General features: G+C 63.4%; 1 protein-coding gene across 1 annotated transcript in view; it reads right to left on the reverse strand.

The window, feature by feature from the left end:
- Positions 1-13,076, reverse strand: part of MUC16 (mucin 16, cell surface associated) — a gene marked incomplete at its 5' end in the record, with an annotated part of 94,513 nt that extends 81,437 nt beyond the window's left edge. The window contains 2 exons of the mRNA XM_080675431.1: positions 8,219-8,944; positions 12,881-13,076. Coding sequence (XP_080531557.1) covers positions 8,219-8,944; positions 12,881-13,076 — 922 coding nt within the window. The remainder of the gene's footprint in view (positions 1-8,218; positions 8,945-12,880) is intronic.
- Between the last annotated feature and the right edge of the window lie 1,638 nt (positions 13,077-14,714).

Consider the following 14,714-nt stretch of genomic DNA (forward strand, 5'->3'; position numbering starts at 1 on the left):
ACTGGGAAAGTCGCTTCGGGTGGCCCTGACTCAGCTGGCGCAGAGGAATGTGCTTCCTGTCCAGAACTGGTGGTCCCCACACTGGTGTCAGCTGTGTGTCCGGAAAGGTGAACTGCCTCTGTACCTGTGGAGGGGGCCGAGGAGTCCAGGCTCTGCGCTGTGCTCTCGCTCACACGTGGAGTGGAATGGGCTCCGGGATCCACGCTTGTGCCCAAGGCGTCAGTGGCCGGCACCAGGCCAGAGGTCCAAACGGAGGTGACGACAGGAGCAGGGGAGGAACCGCTCTCAGGTATTGTAGGAGAAGGGCCTGGGGCAGGGGAGGCTGTGCTAGGGGCCGATTCCATGGAAGGAGAGCTGCTTGTCTCCACAAAGGGAGGACTTGTCCTTGACACATCCTCGGGTCCCCTGCTCCCGAGAGGCGAAACCTGTGAGCGTGTGAAACCTTGAGTCGCAGCCCCGTGAGTCCCTGGGCTGGAGGCGGTGGTCCATGTGTCCAAGGGAGTTGTGCCCGGCGACGTTGCCCCGGCGTGACCTGTTGGCGTGGTGAGGGTCCCTTCTGCAGCGTCTGTCATGACTGGGGAGGTGGAGAGCCCGGGCGTTCCTGTGGAGATGAGTGGTGTGCCGGTGGAGGGAGGCGGGCCAGAGTAGAATGTCCCGCTGGAGGACACGCCCTCTGTCCTGGAGACCTCAGTAACAGCGTCAGTGGGCACTTGGGAAGAGATGGGCATTGTCTCCGCGGCTGAGCTCGAGGGCTGGGAGGGGCTGGCCTCCCTCAGGCCGGGGCTGGTGGAGGATGCGGACTCTGAGGCAGTCCAAGTGGTTCGGGAAGAGCCAGGCACTGGAGCGGAAACTCTGGTTTCCCTCATGATGGAAGGCGTAACCACTGGGAAAGTCGCTTCGGGTGGCCCTGACTCAGCTGGCGCAGAGGAATGTGCTTCCTGTCCAGAACTGGTGGTCCCCACACTGGTGTCAGCTGTGTGTCCGGAAAGGTGAACTGCCTCTGTACCTGTGGAGGGGGCCGAGGAGTCCAGGCTCTGCGCTGTGCTCTCGCTCACACGTGGAGTGGAATGGGCTCCGGGATCCACGCTTGTGCCCAAGGCGTCAGTGGCCGGCACCAGGCCAGAGGTCCAAACGGAGGTGACGACAGGAGCAGGGGAGGAACCGCTCTCAGGTATTGTAGGAGAAGGGCCTGGGGCAGGGGAGGCTGTGCTAGGGGCCGATTCCATGGAAGGAGAGCTGCTTGTCTCCACAAAGGGAGGACTTGTCCTTGACACATCCTCGGGTCCCCTGCTCCCGACAGGCGAAACCTGTGAGCGTGTGAAACCTTGAGTCGCAGCCCCGTGAGTCCCTGGGCTGGAGGCGGTGGTCCATGTGTCCAAGGGAGTTGTGCCCGGCGACGTTGCCCCGGCGTGACCTGTTGGCGTGGTGAGGGTCCCTTCTGCAGCGTCTGTCATGACTGGGGAGGTGGAGAGCCCGGGCGTTCCTGTGGAGATGAGTGGTGTGCCGGTGGAGGGAGGCGGGCCAGAGTAGAATGTCCCGCTGGAGGACACGCCCTCTGTCCTGGAGACCTCAGTAACAGCGTCAGTGGGCACTTGGGAAGAGATGGGCATTGTCTCCGCGGCTGAGCTCGAGGGCTGGGAGGGGCTGGCCTCCCTCAGGCCGGGGCTGGTGGAGGATGCGGACTCTGAGGCAGTCCAAGTGGTTCGGGAAGAGCCAGGCACTGGAGCGGAAACTCTGGTTTCCCTCATGATGGAAGGCGTAACCACTGGGAAAGTCGCTTCGGGTGGCCCTGACTCAGCTGGCGCAGAGGAATGTGCTTCCTGTCCAGAATTGGTGGTCCCCACACTGGTGTCAGCTGTGTGTCCGGAAAGGTGAACTGCCTCTGTACCTGTGGAGGGGGCCGAGGAGTCCAGGCTCTGCGCTGTGCTCTCGCTCACACGTGGAGTGGAATGGGCTCCGGGATCCACGCTTGTGCCCAAGGCGTCAGTGGCCGGCACCAGGCCAGAGGTCCAAACGGAGGTGACGACAGGAGCAGGGGAGGAACCGCTCTCAGGTATTGTAGGAGAAGGGCCTGGGGCAGGGGAGGCTGTGCTAGGGGCCGATTCCATGGAAGGAGAGCTGCTTGTCTCCACAAAGGGAGGACTTGTCCTTGACACATCCTCGGGTCCCCTGCTCCCGAGAGGCGAAACCTGTGAGCGTGTGAAACCTTGAGTCGCAGCCCCGTGAGTCCCTGGGCTGGAGGCGGTGGTCCATGTGTCCAAGGGAGTTGTGCCCGGCGACGTTGCCCCGGCGTGACCTGTTGGCGTGGTGAGGGTCCCTTCTGCAGCGTCTGTCATGACTGGGGAGGTGGAGAGCCCGGGCGTTCCTGTGGAGATGTGTGGTGTGCCGGTGGAGGGAGGCGGGCCAGAGTAGAATGTCCCGCTGGAGGACACGCCCTCTGTCCTGGAGACCTCAGTAACAGCGTCAGTGGGCACTTGGGAAGAGATGGGCATTGTCTCCGCGGCTGAGCTCGAGGGCTGGGAGGGGCTGGCCTCCCTCAGGCCGGGGCTGGTGGAGGATGCGGACTCTGAGGCAGTCCAAGTGGTTCGGGAAGAGCCAGGCACTGGAGCGGAAACTCTGGTTTCCCTCATGATGGAAGGCGTAACCACTGGGAAAGTCGCTTCGGGTGGCCCTGACTCAGCTGGCGCAGAGGAATGTGCTTCCTGTCCAGAACTGGTGGTCCCCACACTGGTGTCAGCTGTGTGTCCGGAAAGGTGAACTGCCTCTGTACCTGTGGAGGGGGCCGAGGAGTCCAGGCTCTGCGCTGTGCTCTCGCTCACACGTGGAGTGGAATGGGCTCCGGGATCCACGCTTGTGCCCAAGGCGTCAGTGGCCGGCACCAGGCCAGAGGTCCAAACGGAGGTGACGACAGGAGCAGGGGAGGAACCGCTCTCAGGTATTGTAGGAGAAGGGCCTGGGGCAGGGGAGGCTGTGCTAGGGGCCGATTCCATGGAAGGAGAGCTGCTTGTCTCCACAAAGGGAGGACTTGTCCTTGACACATCCTCGGGTCCCCTGCTCCCGACAGGCGAAACCTGTGAGCGTGTGAAACCTTGAGTCGCAGCCCCGTGAGTCCCTGGGCTGGAGGCGGTGGTCCATGTGTCCAAGGGAGTTGTGCCCGGCGACGTTGCCCCGGCGTGACCTGTTGGCGTGGTGAGGGTCCCTTCTGCAGCGTCTGTCATGACTGGGGAGGTGGAGAGCCCGGGCGTTCCTGTGGAGATGTGTGGTGTGCCGGTGGAGGGAGGCGGGCCAGAGTAGAATGTCCCGCTGGAGGACACGCCCTCTGTCCTGGAGACCTCAGTAACAGCGTCAGTGGGCACTTGGGAAGAGATGGGCATTGTCTCCGCGGCTGAGCTCGAGGGCTGGGAGGGGCTGGCCTCCCTCAGGCCGGGGCTGGTGGAGGATGCGGACTCTGAGGCAGTCCAAGTGGTTCGGGAAGAGCCAGGCACTGGAGCGGAAACTCTGGTTTCCCTCATGATGGAAGGCGTAACCACTGGGAAAGTCGCTTCGGGTGGCCCTGACTCAGCTGGCGCAGAGGAATGTGCTTCCTGTCCAGAACTGGTGGTCCCCACACTGGTGTCAGCTGTGTGTCCGGAAAGGTGAACTGCCTCTGTACCTGTGGAGGGGGCCGAGGAGTCCAGGCTCTGCGCTGTGCTCTCGCTCACACGTGGAGTGGAATGGGCTCCGGGATCCACGCTTGTGCCCAAGGCGTCAGTGGCCGGCACCAGGCCAGAGGTCCAAACGGAGGTGACGACAGGAGCAGGGGAGGAACCGCTCTCAGGTATTGTAGGAGAAGGGCCTGGGGCAGGGGAGGCTGTGCTAGGGGCCGATTCCATGGAAGGAGAGCTGCTTGTCTCCACAAAGGGAGGACTTGTCCTTGACACATCCTCGGGTCCCCTGCTCCCGAGAGGCGAAACCTGTGAGCGTGTGAAACCTTGAGTCGCAGCCCCGTGAGTCCCTGGGCTCGAGGCGGTGGTCCATGTGTCCAAGGGAGTTGTGCCCGGCGACGTTGCCCCGGCGTGACCTGTTGGCGTGGTGAGGGTCCCTTCTGCAGGGTCTGTCATGACTGGGGAGGTGGAGAGCCCGGGCGTTCCTGTGGAGATGTGTGGTGTGCCGGTGGAGGGAGGCGGGCCAGAGTAGAATGTCCCGCTGGAGGACACGCCCTCTGTCCTGGAGACCTCAGTAACAGCGTCAGTGGGCACTTGGGAAGAGATGGGCATTGTCTCCGCGGCTGAGCTCGAGGGCTGGGAGGGGCTGGCCTCCCTCAGGCCGGGGCTGGTGGAGGATGCGGACTCTGAGGCAGTCCAAGTGGTTCGGGAAGAGCCAGGCACTGGAGCGGAAACTCTGGTTTCCCTCATGATGGAAGGCGTAACCACTGGGAAAGTCGCTTCGGGTGGCCCTGACTCAGCTGGCGCAGAGGAATGTGCTTCCTGTCCAGAACTGGTGGTCCCCACACTGGTGTCAGCTGTGTGTCCGGAAAGGTGAACTGCCTCTGTACCTGTGGAGGGGGCCGAGGAGTCCAGGCTCTGCGCTGTGCTCTCGCTCACACGTGGAGTGGAATGGGCTCCGGGATCCACGCTTGTGCCCAAGGCGTCAGTGGCCGGCACCAGGCCAGAGGTCCAAACGGAGGTGACGACAGGAGCAGGGGAGGAACCGCTCTCAGGTATTGTAGGAGAAGGGCCTGGGGCAGGGGAGGCTGTGCTAGGGGCCGATTCCATGGAAGGAGAGCTGCTTGTCTCCACAAAGGGAGGACTTGTCCTTGACACATCCTCGGGTCCCCTGCTCCCGACAGGCGAAACCTGTGAGCGTGTGAAACCTTGAGTCGCAGCCCCGTGAGTCCCTGGGCTCGAGGCGGTGGTCCATGTGTCCAAGGGAGTTGTGCCCGGCGACGTTGCCCCGGCGTGACCTGTTGGCGTGGTGAGGGTCCCTTCTGCAGCGTCTGTCATGACTGGGGAGGTGGAGAGCCCGGGCGTTCCTGTGGAGATGTGTGGTGTGCCGGTGGAGGGAGGCGGGCCAGAGTAGAATGTCCCGCTGGAGGACACGCCCTCTGTCCTGGAGACCTCAGTAACAGCGTCAGTGGGCACTTGGGAAGAGATGGGCATTGTCTCCGCGGCTGAGCTCGAGGGCTGGGAGGGGCTGGCCTCCCTCAGGCCGGGGCTGGTGGAGGATGCGGACTCTGAGGCAGTCCAAGTGGTTCGGGAAGAGCCAGGCACTGGAGCGGAAACTCTGGTTTCCCTCATGATGGAAGGCGTAACCACTGGGAAAGTCGCTTCGGGTGGCCCTGACTCAGCTGGCGCAGAGGAATGTGCTTCCTGTCCAGAACTGGTGGTCCCCACACTGGTGTCAGCTGTGTGTCCGGAAAGGTGAACTGCCTCTGTACCTGTGGAGGGGGCCGAGGAGTCCAGGCTCTGCGCTGTGCTCTCGCTCACACGTGGAGTGGAATGGGCTCCGGGATCCACGCTTGTGCCCAAGGCGTCAGTGGCCGGCACCAGGCCAGAGGTCCAAACGGAGGTGACGACAGGAGCAGGGGAGGAACCGCTCTCAGGTATTGTAGGAGAAGGGCCTGGGGCAGGGGAGGCTGTGCTAGGGGCCGATTCCATGGAAGGAGAGGTGCTTGTCTCCACAAAGGGAGGACTTGTCCTTGACACATCCTCGGGTCCCCTGCTCCCGAGAGGCGAAACCTGTGAGCGTGTGAAACCTTGAGTCGCAGCCCCGTGAGTCCCTGGGCTGGAGGCGGTGGTCCATGTGTCCAAGGGAGTTGTGCCCGGCGACGTTGCCCCGGCGTGACCTGTTGGCGTGGTGAGGGTCCCTTCTGCAGCGTCTGTCATGACTGGGGAGGTGGAGAGCCCGGGCGTTCCTGTGGAGATGTGTGGTGTGCCGGTGGAGGGAGGCGGGCCAGAGTAGAATGTCCCGCTGGAGGACACGCCCTCTGTCCTGGAGACCTCAGTAACAGCGTCAGTGGGCACTTGGGAAGAGATGGGCATTGTCTCCGCGGCTGAGCTCGAGGGCTGGGAGGGGCTGGCCTCCCTCAGGCCGGGGCTGGTGGAGGATGCGGACTCTGAGGCAGTCCAAGTGGTTCGGGAAGAGCCAGGCACTGGAGCGGAAACTCTGGTTTCCCTCATGATGGAAGGCGTAACCACTGGGAAAGTCGCTTCGGGTGGCCCTGACTCAGCTGGCGCAGAGGAATGTGCTTCCTGTCCAGAACTGGTGGTCCCCACACTGGTGTCAGCTGTGTGTCCGGAAAGGTGAACTGCCTCTGTACCTGTGGAGGGGGCCGAGGAGTCCAGGCTCTGCGCTGTGCTCTCGCTCACACGTGGAGTGGAATGGGCTCCGGGATCCACGCTTGTGCCCAAGGCGTCAGTGGCCGGCACCAGGCCAGAGGTCCAAACGGAGGTGACGACAGGAGCAGGGGAGGAACCGCTCTCAGGTATTGTAGGAGAAGGGCCTGGGGCAGGGGAGGCTGTGCTAGGGGCCGATTCCATGGAAGGAGAGCTGCTTGTCTCCACAAAGGGAGGACTTGTCCTTGACACATCCTCGGGTCCCCTGCTCCCGAGAGGCGAAACCTGTGAGCGTGTGAAACCTTGAGTCGCAGCCCCGTGAGTCCCTGGGCTCGAGGCGGTGGTCCATGTGTCCAAGGGAGTTGTGCCCGGCGACGTTGCCCCGGCGTGACCTGTTGGCGTGGTGAGGGTCCCTTCTGCAGCGTCTGTCATGACTGGGGAGGTGGAGAGCCCGGGCGTTCCTGTGGAGATGAGTGGTGTGCCGGTGGAGGGAGGCGGGCCAGAGTAGAATGTCCCGCTGGAGGACACGCCCTCTGTCCTGGAGACCTCAGTAACAGCGTCAGTGGGCACTTGGGAAGAGATGGGCATTGTCTCCGCGGCTGAGCTCGAGGGCTGGGAGGGGCTGGCCTCCCTCAGGCCGGGGCTGGTGGAGGATGCGGACTCTGAGGCAGTCCAAGTGGTTCGGGAAGAGCCAGGCACTGGAGCGGAAACTCTGGTTTCCCTCATGATGGAAGGCGTAACCACTGGGAAAGTCGCTTCGGGTGGCCCTGACTCAGCTGGCGCAGAGGAATGTGCTTCCTGTCCAGAACTGGTGGTCCCCACACTGGTGTCAGCTGTGTGTCCGGAAAGGTGAACTGCCTCTGTACCTGTGGAGGGGGCCGAGGAGTCCAGGCTCTGCGCTGTGCTCTCGCTCACACGTGGAGTGGAATGGGCTCCGGGATCCACGCTTGTGCCCAAGGCGTCAGTGGCCGGCACCAGGCCAGAGGTCCAAACGGAGGTGACGACAGGAGCAGGGGAGGAACCGCTCTCAGGTATTGTAGGAGAAGGGCCTGGGGCAGGGGAGGCTGTGCTAGGGGCCGATTCCATGGAAGGAGAGCTGCTTGTCTCCACAAAGGGAGGACTTGTCCTTGACACATCCTCGGGTCCCCTGCTCCCGAGAGGCGAAACCTGTGAGCGTGTGAAACCATGAGTCGCAGCCCCGTGAGTCCCTGGGCTGGAGGCGGTGGTCCATGTGTCCAAGGGAGTTGTGCCCGGCGACGTTGCCCCGGCGTGACCTGTTGGCGTGGTGAGGGTCCCTTCTGCAGCGTCTGTCATGACTGGGGAGGTGGAGAGCCCGGGCGTTCCTGTGGAGATGTGTGGTGTGCCGGTGGAGGGAGGCGGGCCAGAGTAGAATGTCCCGCTGGAGGACACGCCCTCTGTCCTGGAGACCTCAGTAACAGCGTCAGTGGGCACTTGGGAAGAGATGGGCATTGTCTCCGCGGCTGAGCTCGAGGGCTGGGAGGGGCTGGCCTCCCTCAGGCCGGGGCTGGTGGAGGATGCGGACTCTGAGGCAGTCCAAGTGGTTCGGGAAGAGCCAGGCACTGGAGCGGAAACTCTGGTTTCCCTCATGATGGAAGGCGTAACCACTGGGAAAGTCGCTTCGGGTGGCCCTGACTCAGCTGGCGCAGAGGAATGTGCTTCCTGTCCAGAATTGGTGGTCCCCAAACTGGTGTCAGCTGTGTGTCCGGAAAGGTGAACTGCCTCTGTACCTGTGGAGGGGGCCGAGGAGTCCAGGCTCTGCGCTGTGCTCTCGCTCACACGTGGAGTGGAATGGGCTCCGGGATCCACGCTTGTGCCCAAGGCGTCAGTGGCCGGCACCAGGCCAGAGGTCCAAACGGAGGTGACGACAGGAGCAGGGGAGGAACCGCTCTCAGGTATTGTAGGAGAAGGGCCTGGGGCAGGGGAGGCTGTGCTAGGGGCCGATTCCATGGAAGGAGAGCTGCTTGTCTCCACAAAGGGAGGACTTGTCCTTGACACATCCTCGGGTCCCCTGCTCCCGACAGGCGAAACCTGTGAGCGTGTGAAACCTTGAGTCGCAGCCCCGTGAGTCCCTGGGCTGGAGGCGGTGGTCCATGTGTCCAAGGGAGTTGTGCCCGGCGACGTTGCCCCGGCGTGACCTGTTGGCGTGGTGAGGGTCCCTTCTGCAGCGTCTGTCATGACTGGGGAGGTGGAGAGCCCGGGCGTTCCTGTGGAGATGTGTGGTGTGCCGGTGGAGGGAGGCGGGCCAGAGTAGAATGTCCCGCTGGAGGACACGCCCTCTGTCCTGGAGACCTCAGTAACAGCGTCAGTGGGCACTTGGGAAGAGATGGGCATTGTCTCCGCGGCTGAGCTCGAGGGCTGGGAGGGGCTGGCCTCCCTCAGGCCGGGGCTGGTGGAGGATGCGGACTCTGAGGCAGTCCAAGTGGTTCGGGAAGAGCCAGGCACTGGAGCGGAAACTCTGGTTTCCCTCATGATGGAAGGCGTAACCACTGGGAAAGTCGCTTCGGGTGGCCCTGACTCAGCTGGCGCAGAGGAATGTGCTTCCTGTCCAGAACTGGTGGTCCCCACACTGGTGTCAGCTGTGTGTCCGGAAAGGTGAACTGCCTCTGTACCTGTGGAGGGGGCCGAGGAGTCCAGGCTCTGCGCTGTGCTCTCGCTCACACGTGGAGTGGAATGGGCTCCGGGATCCACGCTTGTGCCCAAGGCGTCAGTGGCCGGCACCAGGCCAGAGGTCCAAACGGAGGTGACGACAGGAGCAGGGGAGGAACCGCTCTCAGGTATTGTAGGAGAAGGGCCTGGGGCAGGGGAGGCTGTGCTAGGGGCCGATTCCATGGAAGGAGAGCTGCTTGTCTCCACAAAGGGAGGACTTGTCCTTGACACATCCTCGGGTCCCCTGCTCCCGAGAGGCGAAACCTGTGAGCGTGTGAAACCTTGAGTCGCAGCCCCGTGAGTCCCTGGGCTGGAGGCGGTGGTCCATGTGTCCAAGGGAGTTGTGCCCGGCGACGTTGCCCCGGCGTGACCTGTTGGCGTGGTGAGGGTCCCTTCTGCAGCGTCTGTCATGACTGGGGAGGTGGAGAGCCCGGGCGTTCCTGTGGAGATGTGTGGTGTGCCGGTGGAGGGAGGCGGGCCAGAGTAGAATGTCCCGCTGGAGGACACGCCCTCTGTCCTGGAGACCTCAGTAACAGCGTCAGTGGGCACTTGGGAAGAGATGGGCATTGTCTCCGCGGCTGAGCTCGAGGGCTGGGAGGGGCTGGCCTCCCTCAGGCCGGGGCTGGTGGAGGATGCGGACTCTGAGGCAGTCCAAGTGGTTCGGGAAGAGCCAGGCACTGGAGCGGAAACTCTGGTTTCCCTCATGATGGAAGGCGTAACCACTGGGAAAGTCGCTTCGGGTGGCCCTGACTCAGCTGGCGCAGAGGAATGTGCTTCCTGTCCAGAACTGGTGGTCCCCACACTGGTGTCAGCTGTGTGTCCGGAAAGGTGAACTGCCTCTGTACCTGTGGAGGGGGCCGAGGAGTCCAGGCTCTGCGCTGTGCTCTCGCTCACACGTGGAGTGGAATGGGCTCCGGGATCCACGCTTGTGCCCAAGGCGTCAGTGGCCGGCACCAGGCCAGAGGTCCAAACGGAGGTGACGACAGGAGCAGGGGAGGAACCGCTCTCAGGTATTGTAGGAGAAGGGCCTGGGGCAGGGGAGGCTGTGCTAGGGGCCGATTCCATGGAAGGAGAGCTGCTTGTCTCCACAAAGGGAGGACTTGTCCTTGACACATCCTCGGGTCCCCTGCTCCCGAGAGGCGAAACCTGTGAGCGTGTGAAACCTTGAGTCGCAGCCCCGTGAGTCCCTGGGCTCGAGGCGGTGGTCCATGTGTCCAAGGGAGTTGTGCCCGGCGACGTTGCCCCGGCGTGACCTGTTGGCGTGGTGAGGGTCCCTTCTGCAGGGTCTGTCATGACTGGGGAGGTGGAGAGCCCGGGCGTTCCTGTGGAGATGTGTGGTGTGCCGGTGGAGGGAGGCGGGCCAGAGTAGAATGTCCCGCTGGAGGACACGCCCTCTGTCCTGGAGACCTCAGTAACAGCGTCAGTGGGCACTTGGGAAGAGATGGGCATTGTCTCCGCGGCTGAGCTCGAGGGCTGGGAGGGGCTGGCCTCCCTCAGGCCGGGGCTGGTGGAGGATGCGGACTCTGAGGCAGTCCAAGTGGTTCGGGAAGAGCCAGGCACTGGAGCGGAAACTCTGGTTTCCCTCATGATGGAAGGCGTAACCACTGGGAAAGTCGCTTCGGGTGGCCCTGACTCAGCTGGCGCAGAGGAATGTGCTTCCTGTCCAGAACTGGTGGTCCCCACACTGGTGTCAGCTGTGTGTCCGGAAAGGTGAACTGCCTCTGTACCTGTGGAGGGGGCCGAGGAGTCCAGGCTCTGCGCTGTGCTCTCGCTCACACGTGGAGTGGAATGGGCTCCGGGATCCACGCTTGTGCCCAAGGCGTCAGTGGCCGGCACCAGGCCAGAGGTCCAAACGGAGGTGACGACAGGAGCAGGGGAGGAACCGCTCTCAGGTATTGTAGGAGAAGGGCCTGGGGCAGGGGAGGCTGTGCTAGGGGCCGATTCCATGGAAGGAGAGCTGCTTGTCTCCACAAAGGGAGGACTTGTCCTTGACACATCCTCGGGTCCCCTGCTCCCGACAGGCGAAACCTGTGAGCGTGTGAAACCTTGAGTCGCAGCCCCGTGAGTCCCTGGGCTGGAGGCGGTGGTCCATGTGTCCAAGGGAGTTGTGCCCGGCGACGTTGCCCCGGCGTGACCTGTTGGCGTGGTGAGGGTCCCTTCTGCAGCGTCTGTCATGACTGGGGAGGTGGAGAGCCCGGGCGTTCCTGTGGAGATGTGTGGTGTGCCGGTGGAGGGAGGCGGGCCAGAGTAGAATGTCCCGCTGGAGGACACGCCCTCTGTCCTGGAGACCTCAGTAACAGCGTCAGTGGGCACTTGGGAAGAGATGGGCATTGTCTCCGCGGCTGAGCTCGAGGGCTGGGAGGGGCTGGCCTCCCTCAGGCCGGGGCTGGTGGAGGATGCGGACTCTGAGGCAGTCCAAGTGGTTCGGGAAGAGCCAGGCACTGGAGCGGAAACTCTGGTTTCCCTCATGATGGAAGGCGTAACCACTGGGAAAGTCGCTTCGGGTGGCCCTGACTCAGCTGGCGCAGAGGAATGTGCTTCCTGTCCAGAACTGGTGGTCCCCACACTGGTGTCAGCTGTGTGTCCGGAAAGGTGAACTGCCTCTGTACCTGTGGAGGGGGCCGAGGAGTCCAGGCTCTGCGCTGTGCTCTCGCTCACACGTGGAGTGGAATGGGCTCCGGGATCCACGCTTGTGCCCAAGGCGTCAGTGGCCGGCACCAGGCCAGAGGTCCAAACGGAGGTGACGACAGGAGCAGGGGAGGAACCGCTCTCAGGTATTGTAGGAGAAGGGCCTGGGGCAGGGGAGGCTGTGCTAGGGGCCGATTCCATGGAAGGAGAGCTGCTTGTCTCCACAAAGGGAGGACTTGTCCTTGACACATCCTCGGGTCCCCTGCTCCCGAGAGGCGAAACCTGTGAGCGTGTGAAACCTTGAGTCGCAGCCCCGTGAGTCCCTGGGCTCGAGGCGGTGGTCCATGTGTCCAAGGGAGTTGTGCCCGGCGACGTTGCCCCGGCGTGACCTGTTGGCGTGGTGAGGGTCCCTTCTGCAGGGTCTGTCATGACTGGGGAGGTGGAGAGCCCGGGCGTTCCTGTGGAGATGTGTGGTGTGCCGGTGGAGGGAGGCGGGCCAGAGTAGAATGTCCCGCTGGAGGACACGCCCTCTGTCCTGGAGACCTCAGTAACAGCGTCAGTGGGCACTTGGGAAGAGATGGGCATTGTCTCCGCGGCTGAGCTCGAGGGCTGGGAGGGGCTGGCCTCCCTCAGGCCGGGGCTGGTGGAGGATGCGGACTCTGAGGCAGTCCAAGTGGTTCGGGAAGAGCCAGGCACTGGAGCGGAAACTCTGGTTTCCCTCATGATGGAAGGCGTAACCACTGGGAAAGTCGCTTCGGGTGGCCCTGACTCAGCTGGCGCAGAGGAATGTGCTTCCTGTCCAGAACTGGTGGTCCCCACACTGGTGTCAGCTGTGTGTCCGGAAAGGTGAACTGCCTCTGTACCTGTGGAGGGGGCCGAGGAGTCCAGGCTCTGCGCTGTGCTCTCGCTCACACGTGGAGTGGAATGGGCTCCGGGATCCACGCTTGTGCCCAAGGCGTCAGTGGCCGGCACCAGGCCAGAGGTCCAAACGGAGGTGACGACAGGAGCAGGGGAGGAACCGCTCTCAGGTATTGTAGGAGAAGGGCCTGGGGCAGGGGAGGCTGTGCTAGGGGCCGATTCCATGGAAGGAGAGCTGCTTGTCTCCACAAAGGGAGGACTTGTCCTTGACACATCCTCGGGTCCCCTGCTCCCGAGAGGCGAAACCTGTGAGCGTGTGAAACCTTGAGTCGCAGCCCCGTGAGTCCCTGGGCTCGAGGCGGTGGTCCATGTGTCCAAGGGAGTTGTGCCCGGCGACGTTGCCCCGGCGTGACCTGTTGGCGTGGTGAGGGTCCCTTCTGCAGCGTCTGTCATGACTGGGGAGGTGGAGAGCCCGGGCGTTCCTGTGGAGATGTGTGGTGTGCCGGTGGAGGGAGGCGGGCCAGAGTAGAATGTCCCGCTGGAGGACACGCCCTCTGTCCTGGAGACCTCAGTAACAGCGTCAGTGGGCACTTGGGAAGAGATGGGCATTGTCTCCGCGGCTGAGCTCGAGGGCTGGGAGGGGCTGGCCTCCCTCAGGCCGGGGCTGGTGGAGGATGCGGACTCTGAGGCAATCCAAGTGGTTCGGGAAGAGCCAGGCACTGGAGCGGAAACTCTGGTTTCCCTCATGATGGAAGGCGTAACCACTGGGAAAGTCGCTTCGGGTGGCCCTGACTCAGCTGGCGCAGAGGAATGTGCTTCCTGTCCAGAACTGGTGGTCCCCACACTGGTGTCAGCTGTGTGTCCGGAAAGGTGAACTGCCTCTGTACCTGTGGAGGGGGCCGAGGAGTCCAGGCTCTGCGCTGTGCTCTCGCTCACACGTGGAGTGGAATGGGCTCCGGGATCCACGCTTGTGCCCAAGGCGTCAGTGGCCGGCACCAGGCCAGAGGTCCAAACGGAGGTGACGACAGGAGCAGGGGAGGAACCGCTCTCAGGTATTGTAGGAGAAGGGCCTGGGGCAGGGGAGGCTGTGCTAGGGGCCGATTCCATGGAAGGAGAGCTGCTTGTCTCCACAAAGGGAGGACTTGTCCTTGACACATCCTCGGGTCCCCTGCTCCCGAGAGGCGAAACCTGTGAGCGTGTGAAACCTTGAGTCGCAGCCCCGTGAGTCCCTGGGCTCGAGGCGGTGGTCCATGTGTCCAAGGGAGTTGTGCCCGGCGACGTTGCCCCGGCGTGACCTGTTGGCGTGGTGAGGGTCCCTTCTGCAGGGTCTGTCATGACTGGGGAGGTGGAGAGCCCGGGCGTTCCTGTGGAGATGTGTGGTGTGCCGGTGGAGGGAGGCGGGCCAGAGTAGAATGTCCCGCTGGAGGACACGCCCTCTGTCCTGGAGACCTCAGTAACAGCGTCAGTGGGCACTTGGGAAGAGATGGGCATTGTCTCCGCGGCTGAGCTCGAGGGCTGGGAGGGGCTGGCCTCCCTCAGGCCGGGGCTGGTGGAGGATGCGGACTCTGAGGCAGTCCAAGTGGTTCGGGAAGAGCCAGGCACTGGAGCGGAAACTCTGGTTTCCCTCATGATGGAAGGCGTAACCACTGGGAAAGTCGCTTCGGGTGGCCCTGACTCAGCTGGCGCAGAGGAATGTGCTTCCTGTCCAGAACTGGTGGTCCCCACACTGGTGTCAGCTGTGTGTCCGGAAAGGTGAACTGCCTCTGTACCTGTGGAGGGGGCCGAGGAGTCCAGGCTCTGCGCTGTGCTCTCGCTCACACGTAGAGTGGAATGGGCTCCGGGATCCACGCTTGTGCCCAAGGCGTCAGTGGCCGGCACCAGGCCAGAGGTCCAAACGGAGGTGACGACAGGAGCAGGGGAGGAACCGCTCTCAGGTATTGTAGGAGAAGGGCCTGGGGCAGGGGAGGCTGTGCTAGGGGCCGATTCCATGGAAGGAGAGCTGCTTGTCTCCACAAAGGGAGGACTTGTCCTTGACACATCCTCGGGTCCCCTGCTCCCGAGAGGCGAAACCTGTGAGCGTGTGAAACCTTGAGTCGCAGCCCCGTGAGTCCCTGGGCTCGAGGCGGTGGTCCATGTGTCCAAGGGAGTTGTGCCCGGCGACGTTGCCCCGGCGTGACCTGTTGGCGTGGTGGGGGTCCCTTCTGCAGGGTCTGTCATGACTGGGGAGGTGGAGAGCCCGGGCGTTCC

This window comes from Plecotus auritus (genome assembly GCF_963455305.1).
Source record: "Plecotus auritus genome assembly, chromosome: 6".
In the NCBI taxonomy this organism is placed as follows: Eukaryota; Metazoa; Chordata; class Mammalia; order Chiroptera; family Vespertilionidae; genus Plecotus; species Plecotus auritus.